At 40.3% G+C, this 15,649-nt stretch overlaps 1 protein-coding gene across 3 annotated transcripts in view; it reads right to left on the bottom strand.

Moving 5' to 3' along the window:
- The window catches only part of VWA8 (von Willebrand factor A domain containing 8), a 192,216-nt gene that overhangs the window by 149,842 nt on the left and 26,725 nt on the right, over positions 1 to 15,649 (bottom strand). For all 3 annotated transcript variants that reach the window (XM_069970562.1, XM_069970561.1, XM_069970563.1), the window contains exons 4-6: positions 14,205 to 14,335; positions 13,347 to 13,457; positions 5,106 to 5,273 (exon numbers count right to left, since the gene is read on the bottom strand). In XM_069970562.1, the coding sequence (XP_069826663.1) occupies positions 5,106 to 5,273; positions 13,347 to 13,457; positions 14,205 to 14,335 (410 nt within the window). The remainder of the gene's footprint in view (positions 1 to 5,105; positions 5,274 to 13,346; positions 13,458 to 14,204; positions 14,336 to 15,649) is intronic.

The following is a 15,649-nucleotide window of genomic DNA, read 5'->3' as shown; positions in this document are numbered from 1 at the left end:
TACTTTAATAATATTTTCAGCCTAACTTCTCCTTTGAAGACTACAACCCATCCTAAAAAAAACAAGCCTTTATACTGCTATGTGGACAGAAAAATAAAAATGGAACTTTTAGAATTTGTCTAGCCACTAAGGGTTAAAAAAAGAGAGCACTCTTGCAGTTCTTTAGAATAATTGTCATTGTTTCAGACAGTTGCCATGGCAGGCAGCAAGGCTTGTGTGCATGCTACAACACCAGCTACAATAATGATTTTTTATCACTAAATAATATGGTTTCAATGATGTGGGAGTTTTAACAAACTCATCATTCATATGATAAAAGGCAAACAAAAAGACAGTCTGCCAACTGAGAGGATCAGTCACAGCTTATGAGCAAGCCAACATTTCTATAGCACATACATTGCTTAAGATAATGACCTTAATGACAAGGCCCTTCAAGTGTCGCCCGCAGATCTAAACATTATTGAAATTACAGCCATTTCATTCAATTAGCAGTTACCATAGTTAAAAGGGTGGTCTAGCAGGATAAATATATATATGTATATATATTTTTTAAAGGGGGTCAGACTATATTAAAAATAAAATAAGGACACACTCATCCTCAACAGCTGCCATTGGGGTTCCCAGCTGATCTCCACTTCCTGGTCCCATCTTAACAGATGAAAAATGCCGCCTATACCAATCACTAGTGGGTCACTACTGCAGTCAGTGAATGGATAAACAGCATTTCCAGCTGGATGAGGAAATGGAGATCATCTGGGACCCAGTGAGTGTCAGAATGGCCTAGGTGGGGGTTATTTACCCTGTTGACATAGCTACAAAGGGAACAAACCCACCTGCTACTGACTGCATTCTACCTGTAGTACAAGCACCAAACACTGTCGGCACCCAGCCGATCAACTAGAGATTTCAGCTGCAATCTGTTGTGTGTAAAGCTGCCCTAAAAGTGTTTTTCTATGTTCTGGAAACACAGGCAGATTTATGAAAGGTACCATGAGTCTCCATGAACATGAATTGCAGCTGATAGATTCACTTTAAAGAAGCAGTTCACTTTTTTTTTTCGCCCCCCCCGGGTAGCCGCTGTCATGTATACTTACAGAAGATGATCGTTGTCCCGTTCCTGTCGGTCAGTTCCCGTCCCGCGGTGCCGTTCAAATAGGGCGCGCTCACGTCCGCCGGCTGCTGCAAATCCTCTTCTCTCACCAGTGATTATGCGCCGCAAGTCACTCGCTCCCATGCATTCGCTATGGAAGCGCGTGACTTCCGGCGTTCAAATTACAAGGGAGAGAAGAGGAGTCACAGCGCCGGCGGACGTGAGCGCGGCCGATTTGAACGGCACCGCGGGACGGGAACTGACCGACGGGAACGGGACACCGATCATCTTCTGTAAGTATACATGACAGCGGCTACCCGGGGAGGGGGCGAAAAAAAAAAAAACTGAACTGCTTCTTTAAAGCGATTCTGTGCCCACAATCTGTCCCCCAAACCGCTTGTACCTTCGGATAGCTGCTTTTAATCCAAGATCTGTCCTGCAGTCTGTTCGGCAGGTGATGCAGTTATTGTCCTAAAAAACAACTTTTAAACTGGCAGCCCCGTGACAAACGGTCGGGGGTTTAGATTGCGTATGCATTAGGCTGGCACAACCTCTCTGTCCCTCCTGCCCACCCTCCTCATCATTAGGAATGCTCCAGTCAGATTGTCTCCTATTCGTGTGAATACTGAACATGGGCTGGATCGTTAAAGAAGCAGTTCAGTTTTTTGTTTTTTTTTCGCCCCCCCCCGGGTAGCCGCTGTCATGTATACTTACAGAAGATGATCGGTGTCCCGTTCCCGTCCCGCGATGCCGTTCAAATCGGGCGCGCTCACGTCCGCTGGCGCTGTGACTCCTCTTCTCTCCCTTGTAATTTGAACACCGGAAGTCACGCGCTTCCATAGCGAATGCATGGAAGCGAGTGACTTCCGGCGTATAATCACTGGTGAGAGAAGAGGACTCGCAGCAGCCGGCGGACGTGAGCACGCCCGATTTGAACGGCACCGCGGGACGGGAACTGACCGATGGGAACGGGACACCGATCATCTTCTGTAAGTATACATGACAGCGGCTACCCGGCGGGGGGGGGGGGGGGGGGGGGGTGCGAAAAAAAAAAGTTAACTGCTTCTTTAAGCACCTGTGCAGTGTTCAGCATGTAGAAAATGTTCCAGTGGCATTCCTAATGATGAAGAGGGTGGGGAGGAGGGATGGAGGGGTGGTGCAAAGTTAGGGCAAAAATACTCCCCTTTGGCACGGACTGCAAGTTTAAAAGTGTTTTTTTAGGACAATAGCTGCATCACCTGCCTAGCGAACCTCAGGATGTTGGAAATGCAGATATCCGAAGGTACAGGTGGTTTGGGGGGATCAGATTGTGGGTACAGAGTTGCTTTGAGAACCACCAACCATCACCTGACTAAGCTACGCAACATGCAAAACTCACAATAAAAACACAATGTGTATGGCTGGTATTATCAGCAGTAAAAAAAAAATACAGGCTCTAAATGGCAATTGAAAATGCTGTTTTTCTGGTGCTAATTGGAAAAAAAAAAAAAACTGTCAATTAATTAAGATTTTAGATGGTTTTACGAATTCCCCTCTTTTTTTAGCAGTCAGATACCATTAAATTACCTAAAAATGGGCAAAAATACATTGTGTGAACCTGGCCTCAGGGAAACTATTCTGGCAATTATTTAGAAGAGATATAAAGGTCACTACTGCTCATTCACATGTTCTAATTAGACACTGAAACAAAATGAAACAACAAAGCTAATTGTCTTTCTATGATCACTAATAATTGAATCTACTTTAAATGGATCTCATACAATTAAGACACATGGATTACATAAGGCGGCAGATAAATAATCAGTCTCAAAGTAATTAGATAAATGCACCAGTGTGTTAGCAAAGTAATTTATTCTATGTAATAAAATTACACCTGTGCTCCAGATGGCGCTGGCTGAAATTATTCTTCATTTCTTTATACACTCATTTACAAATAAATAAATAAATAATGTACCAAGATGGAAATGCTGCATTGCTGCAGAACTCGGCATGCAGGCAGATATGTCAATGATTACAGATTTGGTGTGATTACTGACCATACACTTTCAAGAACTTGTTTGGCTGACAATTCTCTTTCTGGACATCTCCATACAAATAAACAAGGTCTTGTGCTAGCATATGCCTCCTGGAACTAAATGTCTGGTAAAAAATCAGTATACCCCATCCTTCCTTTTCTCATGACAATCTGTGGGCAGAGAGTCAGGAGGCGCCATACACCTTAGAGAGTCAGCTGAACCCATCAGCAGAGGTGGGTTTGGTTGACTTTAGAATAGGGTACATGGGCAGCTTTACCACAAGAAGGTGTGAAAGTCTTTCCCCTGCTGCCATATAAAAAGGCTTTCGGAGCATAGTATTCTCTTAGTGGTAGATCATTAAAGGGGTTGTCCAGCGAAAATCTTTTTCTTTCAAATCAACTGGTGTCAGAAAGTTATATAGATTTGTAATTTACTTGTATTAAAAAAAATCTTAAGTCTTCCCATACTTATTAGCTGATGTATGTCCTGCAGGAAATGTTGTTTTATTTTCAGCCTGAAACAGGGCTCTCTGCTGCCACCTCTGTCAGATACAGGAACCCCTGTCTCGGTTTTCTATGAATCCCCATAGAAAACCTCTCCTGCTCTGGACAGTTCCTGTCTTAGCCAGAGATGTCGGCAGAGAGCACTGTGTCAGACTGAAAATAAAACATTTCCTGCATGACATACAGCAGCTAATAAGTATGGGAAAACTTGAGATTTTATAATAGAAGTAATTTACAAATCTACATAACTTTCTGACACCAGTTGATTTGAAAGAAAAAGATTTTCACTGGACAACCCCTTTAACTGCTAGACACTCCTATATGACACACAAAGACATTTTGCCCTGTTGACAGCTGAGAAAAGTAGGATGACAAAACGCCTGCCATCTAGGCTGTTGTGGCAAAGCTGTAAGAAAATGTTGGGAGCAGTTGGTTATGTTACGGCATGCACACATGGTGAACAAGCTCGAGATGTCTGAAACAGACCACCGGTACAGAGGATTATTTGATCCGCCAACAAGCATAAGCAGTTTTCTTGTCCAACATCCAAACATAGTTGACCTGCTCAGATCATTTTATCAGTCACTTATCAAAAGAAAATTATGCGTTACAACGCCCTTTAAAGGTCCTGCCAGACACAATCACCTTCATTTGCAGTGATGTCTTGATTGAGAAACCTGCACTGCTATGGTCTTTAGCACCTTTAGCAGGACTTTCAACTGATACTGTATATTTTTTACCAGGATAATGCTTCTTCCACACACAGCAAGGATTTACCAGGAATGTTTCCACCAGACTGCACAACACTTCCGTGGCTTTTCTGGTCCCCAGCAGTCCAGGTTTTACTTCAGGCAGCAGAAAACCTGGAATCGGTCTTGCTTTCAGCTGTACAGTCTTCCCAAACATATTGGGGGAGATTTGTCAAACATGGTGTAAAGTGAAACTGGCTCAGTTGTCCCTAGCAACCAATCAGATTCCACCTTTCATTTTCCAAAGAGTCTGTGAGGAATAAAAAGTGAAATCTGATTGGTTGCTAGGGGCAACTGAGCCAGTTTCACTTTACACCATGTTTGATAAATTTCCCCCATTGTTTTGCTCTAAACTTGAAATGACATACCTATATAATCATTGCATTTACACATATAGCATTTCAATCAATCCCATAAACTCTTTACTGGTGCATTATTTTTTTGGATTTGAGCATATTTCTCAAGGTGTTTATGAACTCATCTTGGCATTTCTGAGATCTGCTTCTTGTAAAAATAACAGTTTCCAGTGGTTACAATTCCCCAAAACAAAATTTATTAAACCATCACAATTTGATGCAATAGGTTTCATTGTTTGTTCTCAATTTAAATTCAACTTCTTCAGCCACCGATAATCAAATGCAGAGCGTACTCAAGGTTCACTCATCTCTAATTTTCACTCATCAAGTGCCATTTTTTTTCTTACCAGGTTCGCTCATCTCTAGTAAAAGGGAATTTAGCTGGCTCTTACCTGAAGTAGTTTATCATAACGCTCAGCAGACATAAGAAATCGTCCATCTTCTAGCTGCATCTCCCTATTTTCCAGCAAATTGTTCAAAACTGGTAAGACATTTCTTTCTGCCTTTTCCAGTCCTTCCAAAACCAAAATTCTTCCCTCTGTGGCGGCACGAACTGCACACTTAGGGGTAAAAATGCAAAAAGCAATGTTAGAAAACATATAGACAGTAGACAGTCCGTCAATGTACAATGTATTAAATTATTTATATAAGGAGGAGTAATATATTGATGATATGTGAACATTATTAGTGTACATCCTTGGTAAAAGAATGACAAATCAATCTTGTACTTGTAAGAAGAAAACACCTTGTTTCAGTTTTACAAAAAAAATGAAAACCCTTTTTTTTCATTTATATTGTTACTTATTTATGTTGTAAGTGACAAAACTGAGATAAGTAACTATAAAGTTATATAAGACTTTACTAAGGACATCCAAACAGCAGCCCACGCTTTGACAAGCACAAGCTACACGCCAACTCGCAAAATAATAAATACATATATATATCTTTCCAAATTTAGAGATGAAATGCTCTACAATAAAATGTAATCAAATAGGCAATCAAAAGCATGGAAAACTAAAAGGTCAATTGTCATTTAATGTCTTTACGATCACACAGCATACAGTGAGATTACTTTCCAGTGAGTCACGCTGAACACACTGAAGCGCCACAGAACTTGATTTGCATCTAACTAATTAGAAAATATTTACTTAGCCATATCCCAATACACCTACTTACCATCTGTACATTCAGAACTCACTAAACATGTTGAAATGGAAAAGAAAATGTTTTCCACAAGGGCTAATCAGCATGGCCGCCACCAGACATAATAAACTCGAGCCTTTTAACGGGCACATTACACAAAGGCATACATGCTATATACTATACACATCGTGCCCAATCTTAAAGGGCTTGAAAAGGATTTTAGTGAAATGACTGTCAATATACTACGAAAATTTACCAACAAAAGGAAATGTGATGTGAATAAGACATTAAATGTAACAAATAGTCAGAAATGAAAACGAAGGGTCAGCACGTCAAATAGAATTTTCAATCCATTAAAAATAGTACAAGGCAGATAGAAAAAGTAGAAAAAACACACATCAAACACATTTCTGGCTGAAAACCCTTAATCATAGACATCATGATATCTATCTGAAATTGTCAGAAAGTCACCTATTATTTCAATCAACTTTTTATGTGAAACGTTTTGTTTCCTTTTACATTTACATATAGAAAATAGACATTTCTAGTGGAGATCACTGCTAATCGGTCATCTCATTATCACAGGTAAAACTAATACATAACAAAGGATCCACCATAAGAATTGGTGATGATCACAGCTTACTTTCCCCTGCTCCCTGCAGAAAGACGACTGCACAGTTCACAGGACATGCTTAGATAACTCTCCGATAGAACTGAATGATTAAATGCTGACTACTGTTTCCTATGTCAAAGTTGCTTCTGTAAAGCACAACTCTGAATGCTGTTAACAGCCGCACCCTTAAAGGGGTTGTGCCCTATGCACAGAATTGGTAACATCACAGGGGTCTGACTACTTTGACCTTCACAATCTAACAAACTGAACATCAGCTTTGGTCCCCTCTGCTCTCCAAAGTGGCTAGTTCATTCACACAGTGCTTGCTGTGTGGATTCAGTCACTTTCAATAAGTCCATATGGCCCACATTGAGCTTCTCATAAAGTACATAAAGAAGGTACTTTCTGGTTCACATGGCAAATGCTGTATGAGTTGGCTAGTTATTTTGTAGAGCAGCAGGACAGAAACCATTACTGTATTAGGGAAAGAAAGCCACCAGGTAAGAAGGTAAGCAAAGCAGTTGTTTACCCCCACCATGCTAATGTCTAAAGGAGAAAAAAGTGGTTCTTTAAAGGGGAACAGTATCCCATCCCTGACCCTGTTGTTTTTATCAATAAGTAGCTTGGTGTAAAGCTAAACTAATAATCACAGGAAGATTGGTCAGGTGCTTAACGAGTTAATGCGGTGGTGTATGAAATAGTCACTCGCTGGTACACAAATGGAAATCTCTCCTTAATGCCTCATTGTAATTAGCCGTCTCCAGGCCCATCTTTGTAATTAGCTTCTTGGCCCCATGAGTAGATAAAGGGAAAATTATGAGGCAATTTATTTTTAAATAGATTCTTCTCAAGCTCTCTGGCTGTCCAAATCCAGACACAATATCCAATTTTAAGGAACAAAAATGTATTAAGAAAAAAGGAAATCATAATTGAAAATAAGCACCCAATTTAGCACTCATTAAAGCAGTTTCAGCTCAACCTGTTCTGAGTTTTATAAACCCTAGCCAGTTCCCAATATAGTACAAAATGACTCCTCACGCTAAAGAATTATCATGTTTTTTTAAATAAATAAATAAATAGTATTAGAACAAAATGAGTACAAGGAACTAAACAACAATACCACAGGAATATATAGATACACGTGCCTCAAGCCAAGTACCTTTAACCCCTTAGGGACCAAGCCTATTTGGACCTTAATGACCAGGCTACTTTTTCAAAATCTGACCTGTCTCACTTTATGCGCTTATAGCTCAGTGATCCTTTAACGTATGCTAGCGATTCTGAGATTGTTTTTTTCCTAACATATGGTACTTTATGGTAGTGGCAAAATTTGGTCACTGTCTTGTGTGTTTTTTGTGAAAAACATCAAAATATCATGAAAAATTTGAAAAATTTGCACTTTACGAACTTTGAAATTCTTTGCTCCTAAAAAAAGAAAGTCATATCACATAAATTAGTTAGTAAGTTACATTATCAATATGTCCTCTTTATTCTGGCTTCATTTTGTAAACATATTTCACTTTTTTAGGGTGTTACGGGGCTTAGAAGTGTATCAGCAAATTATGAAATTTTCATAAAGTTTCCAAAACTGATTTTTTTTTAGGGTCCAGTTCTTTTTTTAAGTTGATTTAGGAGGCTTGTATACTGAAAACCCCCATAAGTGACCCCATTCTGGAAACTAGACACCTTAAAGAATTAATCTAGGGGTATAATGAGCATTTTAACCCTACAAGGGCTGGAGGAAAGTATTCACAATTAAACCGGAAAAAAATGGAAAATAGAAATTTTCCAATAATATATTTGTTAAGATTAAAGTATCTCATTTTCATAATAAACATGAGAGAAAATGCACCCCAAATTTTGTAACGCAGGTTCTCCTGAGTACAATGGTACCCCATATGTGGGCGTAAACCACTGTATGGGCAGACAGCCGGGCTCAGAAGGGAAGGAGAGCCTATTAGCATTTCCAGTTCAGATGTTGCTGAAGAAGTGTCTGAGCGCCAGGTGCGATTGCAGAGCCCCTATAGTGTCAGCAGAATAAAAAAATAAAAAAAAAAGTCACCCCATTTTGGAAGGTACACCCCTCAAAGAATACATCTTGGGGTGTGGTGACATTTTGACCCGACAGGTATTAGAGGAAAGTATTCAAAAGAAGACAGTAAAAATGAAAAAATAAAATGTTTCCAATAATATGTTTATTTAGTTTGAAATTTCTCAATTTCACGAGGAACAGGGGAGAAAACTCACCCCAATATATGTAACGTAGGTTCTCCTGAGGAGAACGGTACCCCATATGGGGGCATAAACCACTGTATGGGCACACAGCCGGGCTAAGAAGGAAGGGAGCGCCAATTAGCATTTTCAGTGCATGATTTTTCTGAAGAAGTTTCTGAGCGCCAGGTGCGTTTGCAGTGCCCCTGTAATGTCTGCAAAATAGAACCCCCCCAAAAGTCACCCCATTTAGGAAAGTGAACCCCTCAAAGAATTCATCTTGGGGTGTGGTGAGCATTTTGACCCCACAGGTATTGGAGCAAAGTATTCAAAACTAGACAGTAAAAAAGAAAAAAAATTATTTTTTCCAATAACATGTTTGTTTAGTTTGAAATTTTTCAATTTCACTAGGAACAGGGGATAAAAAGCACTCCAACATTTGTAACAGAGAAAATGCACCCCAAATTTTGTAACGCAGGTTCTCCTGAGTACAATGGTATACAATGGCATAAACCACTGTATGGGCACACAGCAGGGCTCAGAAGGGAAGGAGTGTCATTTTAGTTACAGGCAATATGTGAGTGTTTACTGGCTATCTGGGGTGGTAATGGACAATCTCGGGGTGTTTACTGGTTATCTGAGGTTGCAACAGGCAATCTGGTGTGGTTATGGGCAACCTGGGGTGGTTATGAGCAGTCTGTGCCAATCTGGGGTGGTTACGGGCAATCTGGGGTGGTTACAGGAAATCTGGGGGTGTTTACTGGCTATCTGGGGGTGTTTACTGGCTATCTGGGGTGGTGATGGGCAATCTGGGGGTGGTGACGGGCAATCTGGGGTGGCGACACAGGTAATAGGGTGCATAAATGTGGTTTTATTTGTGTGCCGAGGAAGCACAAAAATAAAACCGCATTTATGCACCTTAATATTATCTGTGAGGCTGATTAACTCCTGTATACCCCATGGTGGATGGTTTGCATATGAATGATCTTCTCAGGCTACATGCGCCCATTCTGTACCTGGGTTACGAGGTCCCAGGATCTGAGCCTGAAAGAATGAGATGAGGAATATAACATTGTTCCAAGAGCTGTTTCCCCATTAATTATTTCATGGTTTAAAAAGCTATGTTCTTCTGACCTGCATTGACATAAAGATACATTTCCCTTCAATAAAAGCTGTGAGTTGTATTTAACGTTCCAAACTGCTGACACTGTTAGGACTTATTACCCCATTGTATGGACGAGGAAGCCCTGTAATGGAGTGTTTCCCCTTCCGGCAAGATGTAAGAATATCAGGCCGAGAGTGAGAAAACTGTTTAAATTTCCGTGGCACTGGCAGTACAGTACAGATTCAAACAGTTTCCCCGCTTCCAGCATGATATTTATACATTATGCCGGACGGACCAGGAAACACCAGCCCTTAGGCCGAGAAGACACATGGTACCTTTCTTATATCTACCTATACAGAAAAATGCTTTTATTTTCTGCTACAAAGTGTCAAAAAGGTTTTACCAAACCCCTGAATTGCTGAGGGCTGTACCACCTCCTCACTCTCCCTTTCCTTCCAGCTTCATTGACAGCTTCCAGCACTAAGGCCTTATACACAAGTTCAGTATTTTTTTCTGGTCCTGAAACAACCCGTGAGAAATTGCGGATTGGACATCCGTATTCCATCCGTATTTCCGTAATTCCATTTTCTTACTACTCATTGCTTTTCAATGCACTTCATCCGGATTTTTTTGCAGAAATACGGATGCCAACATGTTACAATCCGTAAACAATCCGTAACCAATTGATTTCAATGAGAGGATCCGCAAAAATAATGGGTCCGCACCCGGTCCGCACTAGGACATGTCCTTTTTTTTTTACGGATTGATTTTCATCTATTTCTGCTACTGATCGTGTGAATAGCCCAATAGACTTCAATGTGCACTAACTCGGATCCGTAAATACGGATCCGTAAATTACGGAACGTGTGAATAAGGCCTAAGCCCCAAGAAGGGTGAGGGGAAGCGAAAAGGCAGTCTAGCCCTCAGCACTTCAGGGGCTTGGAAAAGCTTCTCTGACATTTTGCACTGAAGAACAAAACCATTTTTCTACCTTCTGGAAGCACAAATGGTTATGTGAAAGGTAGCACGTATCTTCCTGAGCTAACAGCTATCTAATAGTGTCAGTAGTTTGGAATATGAATTGCAGCTGACAGATTTACGCTAGTGAGCAGAAACAAATCTATAGCAATCCATCAAAAGAAAGAGACATTACAGCACTCACCGCTTGGACTTAATCCAAACAGATTTTAAAAAAGTGTGTTGAGACGCAAAATGGACATTGTCCTGTGACCGTACCTACTGTATGACCACAGCTGCTAATAAAGAAGTTTGAATGAAGTTCAAGTAATGAGTGCTGCAAATCTTTTGATGGATTATTTGTATGGACTGTTACATGGGATCAATATCTGATTGCTGAGCACTGTCGTGGCATTATGCTAATTATAGATTGAGATTTTGAGTAGTCTTTAGCAGATGCGCTTTGTGGGTGTGAACAGTGCAGACTGTTCTTTTCTTCTCTCCTATATGAAATCTTATAGCAGAGATGGGCAGCATGCCAACTGCTTCTAACTTAAACTAACTCTAGTCTGTACGATACTGTAAAGAGAGGATTCAAAACAGGAGATGAAGTAGGCATTTTTTTAAAGAATACACAAACACCACAAAATAATACTGCAAAGAGGACAACAATGAAAAACTGAAGTGGATTTTGAGGTGAAGAAATGCGTATACAATGGAAATGTGTAATGTGTGCTGATGCAGCTACGGCTGGTTTCACACTGTGTTCTGGTTGTAAATTGCCACCATTGGCCGGGATACCTGTGACATGTGGCTTGTTCACATAGAATGGGAACCCATGACTATGGGGACATTCACACACTCCATAGTGAAGCTGTGAGCCGGCATCGGGAACTCCCGATCATGTATCATGTATCAATATGATGCCGGAAGAGTTGACAGTGTTTAAATATTTGCGGGGCTTCACTAGCACAGCTTTTGTGACTTTTTATCTGTCAGGGTCTGCGTGTTCAGGCTATGACCAAACAGGAGAACAAGATCTTGATCACATAGACATAAAGCAGGGAAATAGAAAAACAGCAGCTTGTTCTTCTCAATGCTTTCTCTGCTGATCGGTAACGGTCTAAACACTCAGACCCCTGACCAATAAAGAATCCAAGTTATGTCTCTGTGGCATGTCAAACATTTTTAGGGGCTGACAGGTATGCTTGTAAGCATTACTATTAAATCCAATTAGTTCGCTCTATTAGAATCGATTTGGATATTACTGCCATCTAGGTGAGAAGTGCACTGCCAGGCACTCCCCCGGCTGTATCTCGGGCTGCAGGGTTTTGAAGTCTGCTCCGCTGCCTGCTTCTGCCTGGGTGCTGGAAAAAAGATAGATCCAGTCCTGGGAAACTGGGAGAAGTTTCCTAGAACTGGATCGATCTTTTCCCAGCACATAGGGAGGAGTGGCAGAGAGCGGTGCAGACTTTAAAGCCCCGCTGCCCGATGAGCGGAATACAAATCACTTCGTTCTTACTGTAAATTTGCTCATCACTAATTCAAATGCATATATACCTGATTCCTCGTCGACCATGGCCAGCGCCATCTTGTGCCAAAGATGACTCCACAGGAGGCCGGCCCAACAGTGAGACATCAGCAAATGACTGACAGCTCCGATTGGTTGAGCAAGTTGCCAGTAATCTGACGCTGCTGGCCGAAGAAGAAGGAAGTGCAGAGGAGAAGACACTGCCGACAGGAGCTCCGGGGACCCACGATCGGTGGGAAATGGGAACAAAGACCGACCCAGGAGGAAAGGTGAGAATAGAAACTGCATTTTTTTGTTTTGTTTGTTTTTCTTTTTAAATTTTCACCGGGGTTGTCCTTTAAAGTGCACACAGTAGTGCACAAGCAGTTCAAGTGCTGTCCCTGATACTGCGGCTCAGTTTTATTGAAGTGAATGTGACTAGACCCCAATATCATTGGAACTGGAACTGGAGGGCTTGTCCAGCCAGCAACTAAAAGCTGTAGTTAATGGCCTGACGTACGTGGTAAGCAAACAAGCGCCAATCAGTTAGAATGACGCCTGCTTACCAAGCCTATTACAAAGGACTATTTTTTAGTTATGTTTTAAATGGGCACTGTCACTAAAAATAACTTAAGTGTCATCAGACATATAAAAAAGAAGAACAAAATACTGTCAGCACTCTAATGCCTCTGTTAACACCGGCATGTATCATAAACAAATTAGCTGAAAATTAGCTAATATAATTTCAGTTTGAGAGCCTAGAGCATTATGTTGTCACTAATAAGTAATTTTTGTGTTTTACAGTGTAATTCAAAATAAAAAAAAAATGTGATGCTTTAAGAATATCTGACAGTAAAGGAATATTACACAATTATGAAATTTTTTAATGTCCAAATAGTATAGTAGATAACAAAGTGGAGAGCAAGAAACTGTTAACTCCAAAATCTATGATTTGGGGGAAAAAAACATTATTTTTGGAATCAAAGGGAGTATGTGTGTTGATTCAATATATGTTTTGTCATCATTTAACCAAAGTATTCATTCAAAAGTGGGATTAATCTCTAGTGTGAGCAAAATCGTCATTTTTAACTTGCCTGATCAATATAAAATGCAGTCCCAGCTCTAATCTCCCTTCTCTGCTTTAGGTCAGATTCTGTAGTGTCTCTGGAGAGAGAAATATATTCAACCTCTCGCTTAGTCAGCTCCTGTAACAATGACATCAGAAGTGTTAGAATCACATAAACCAATATGTTCTCTTAATTCTAAATGAGGGTCTCTATCTTATAAACTGATAACATATCAGTAAGCTATTATTTTAGGACCAATACCAAACAATCCTGAAAATGAACAGGATGCAGTACTACTGTATACCCCTGCACTGTTTCTCCCTGCACTGTAACATGACTGTGAGCGTCATAGTGGAGAGAAAAGGGAAACACAGCACTGAACTGAAGCCGAAACCAAGTCCTGTACTTACAATCAGTGTGGATTCAAGAAGTTGAACCCCCACTGAGAAGGAAGTGATGGCATAAGATAGGAAAACCCAAAAATCTCTACCCCATGTTCCCATCCTCTACCACAACCACTAGAAAAAGTACATACAGATATAAGCAAACTTCTATGTGAGGTAATATTTCTGTCTGCCATTGTACCTATACTTGCTATGTCCAGAAACATGCATGTATATATTATTCCCTAAGAGCAATTTCCTTTTACAGGCAAACTACTGTAAAATATAGGAACATTATCGTAACCAATGTAATAAACATATAGTGGTATACAATAAAGTTACAAGATGATTTTAATAACCAAAGCTTCTAAAGCAAAGTCTGTTCTTGAGTTTTATAAAGAAGAGAATCTAAGTACAAGAAGGGTATTTCAACAAGAGTGTCATCCATCTCTATGTTTTAACCTACTGTGTAACCTAGCTTCTACCCCACAATACAACTTACCAAATACTGCATAGCTATGGCTCTCCGAAGAGGACCTGGGGGGCCAATGAGGAAGATGTCTTGTCCCAAAAGATCTTTTTGCATTATCCATCTGAGGTGTTGTATAATGGATTGGCTCAGAGGATCAGAGACTAAAATCAAAGAAATAGTAAATCAATGGGACAACAATTTTAAATAATAAATAAATGTGAAAGCCCTGTCCCCTTTTCCCTGGCCAGATTTACTAAGAGGCGCATGTCCGCTTAGTAAAGTGTCTGGCCCCGCACAGAGGTTGCACGATAATCTACATCTGCTCAGAGCAGGTTTGGATTTTTGCCTGGTTTAAAGGCGTAGCACAGAAGACCCGGCACTCACCAAGTAAGTTCTGCTGTTTTATTAAAGTACAAGGAAACATCAGGTACATACAGATCTGTATGTACCTGATGTTTCCTGCATGTTAATAAAACAGCAGAACTAACTTGGTAAGTGCTGGGTCTTCTCTACTAGATATCTGGCTTTTTCACCTCAAGCACCACCGACCCACGAAAGTGCCATCCTCTTCATATCCACTGTTTATAGGCGTAAACCTTAATAATTCAGACGTGGGAGGAGGCCAAGCCTTGCTGTGTTGTGAAATACGGCTGATGTTTTCACATTGGTTGAACATAGCCTTATATTGTACCTATTACTATAAAAAACATTGACATGTTATAGAGACATGTTCGCTGATCGGATGTTTTGAGCAGGCATTTACATTATGGTTATCTGCCGTTATCGCCCTGTGTAAATGGGGGATGTGTAGCTGACAATGATAATAACAGCAGCTATTACTATGTATACACAGCAGCTTCTCAATAATTGCTAAGATAGTAGGGGGAGCCACTATGCTCCTAAAACAGGGGACTCATACTAAGAGTAGTTTCCTTTGCTAGTTTCTATTAGCCATACTGAATATTGCTGTTTAGGCCTGTAAGAAAGTTACTTACATATGGCAGCATGTCAAGGAGCCATTTTAAAGGGCATCAATGTATGGGTAACTATGAATGGGTATTAATAACTATAACACTGGGCAGCTTTATCATTTAGCTACAGAACAGAACAAAATGTGCCTGCAATATGATCTCATATGATAAATAAGTTTCCATTTTCTCCCAATCCGTCTTCTTAATCATTCCTCCTTAAGGCCTGTGTGCCCGAGATAACTAAGCAAGCATAATCTATCCTTAGTATACACTACTTATCTAAACAGTATATAAAAGGGGAAGTAAAGGTTAATCATGGTTATAGGGACAATTGAAATAAAAGATCAAGGAAATAATTAAGATATATTAAGGGATACACTAAAAATTTTTATGGCTTTGGGTGATATGTGTTAACGTCTATAATAACACATTGCATGACATTTGTCCTCCATCTATTCAAGGCACATAGTTGGAGGACAGAGTTTTAAAGGGGTTGTCCTGCAG

This window comes from Dendropsophus ebraccatus, chromosome 5 (assembly GCF_027789765.1).
Source record: "Dendropsophus ebraccatus isolate aDenEbr1 chromosome 5, aDenEbr1.pat, whole genome shotgun sequence".
Lineage (NCBI taxonomy): Eukaryota > Metazoa > Chordata > Amphibia > Anura > Hylidae > Dendropsophus > Dendropsophus ebraccatus.
Note: the sequence above shows the minus strand (reverse complement) of the source record. Positions and strands in the feature narration are given on the sequence as shown.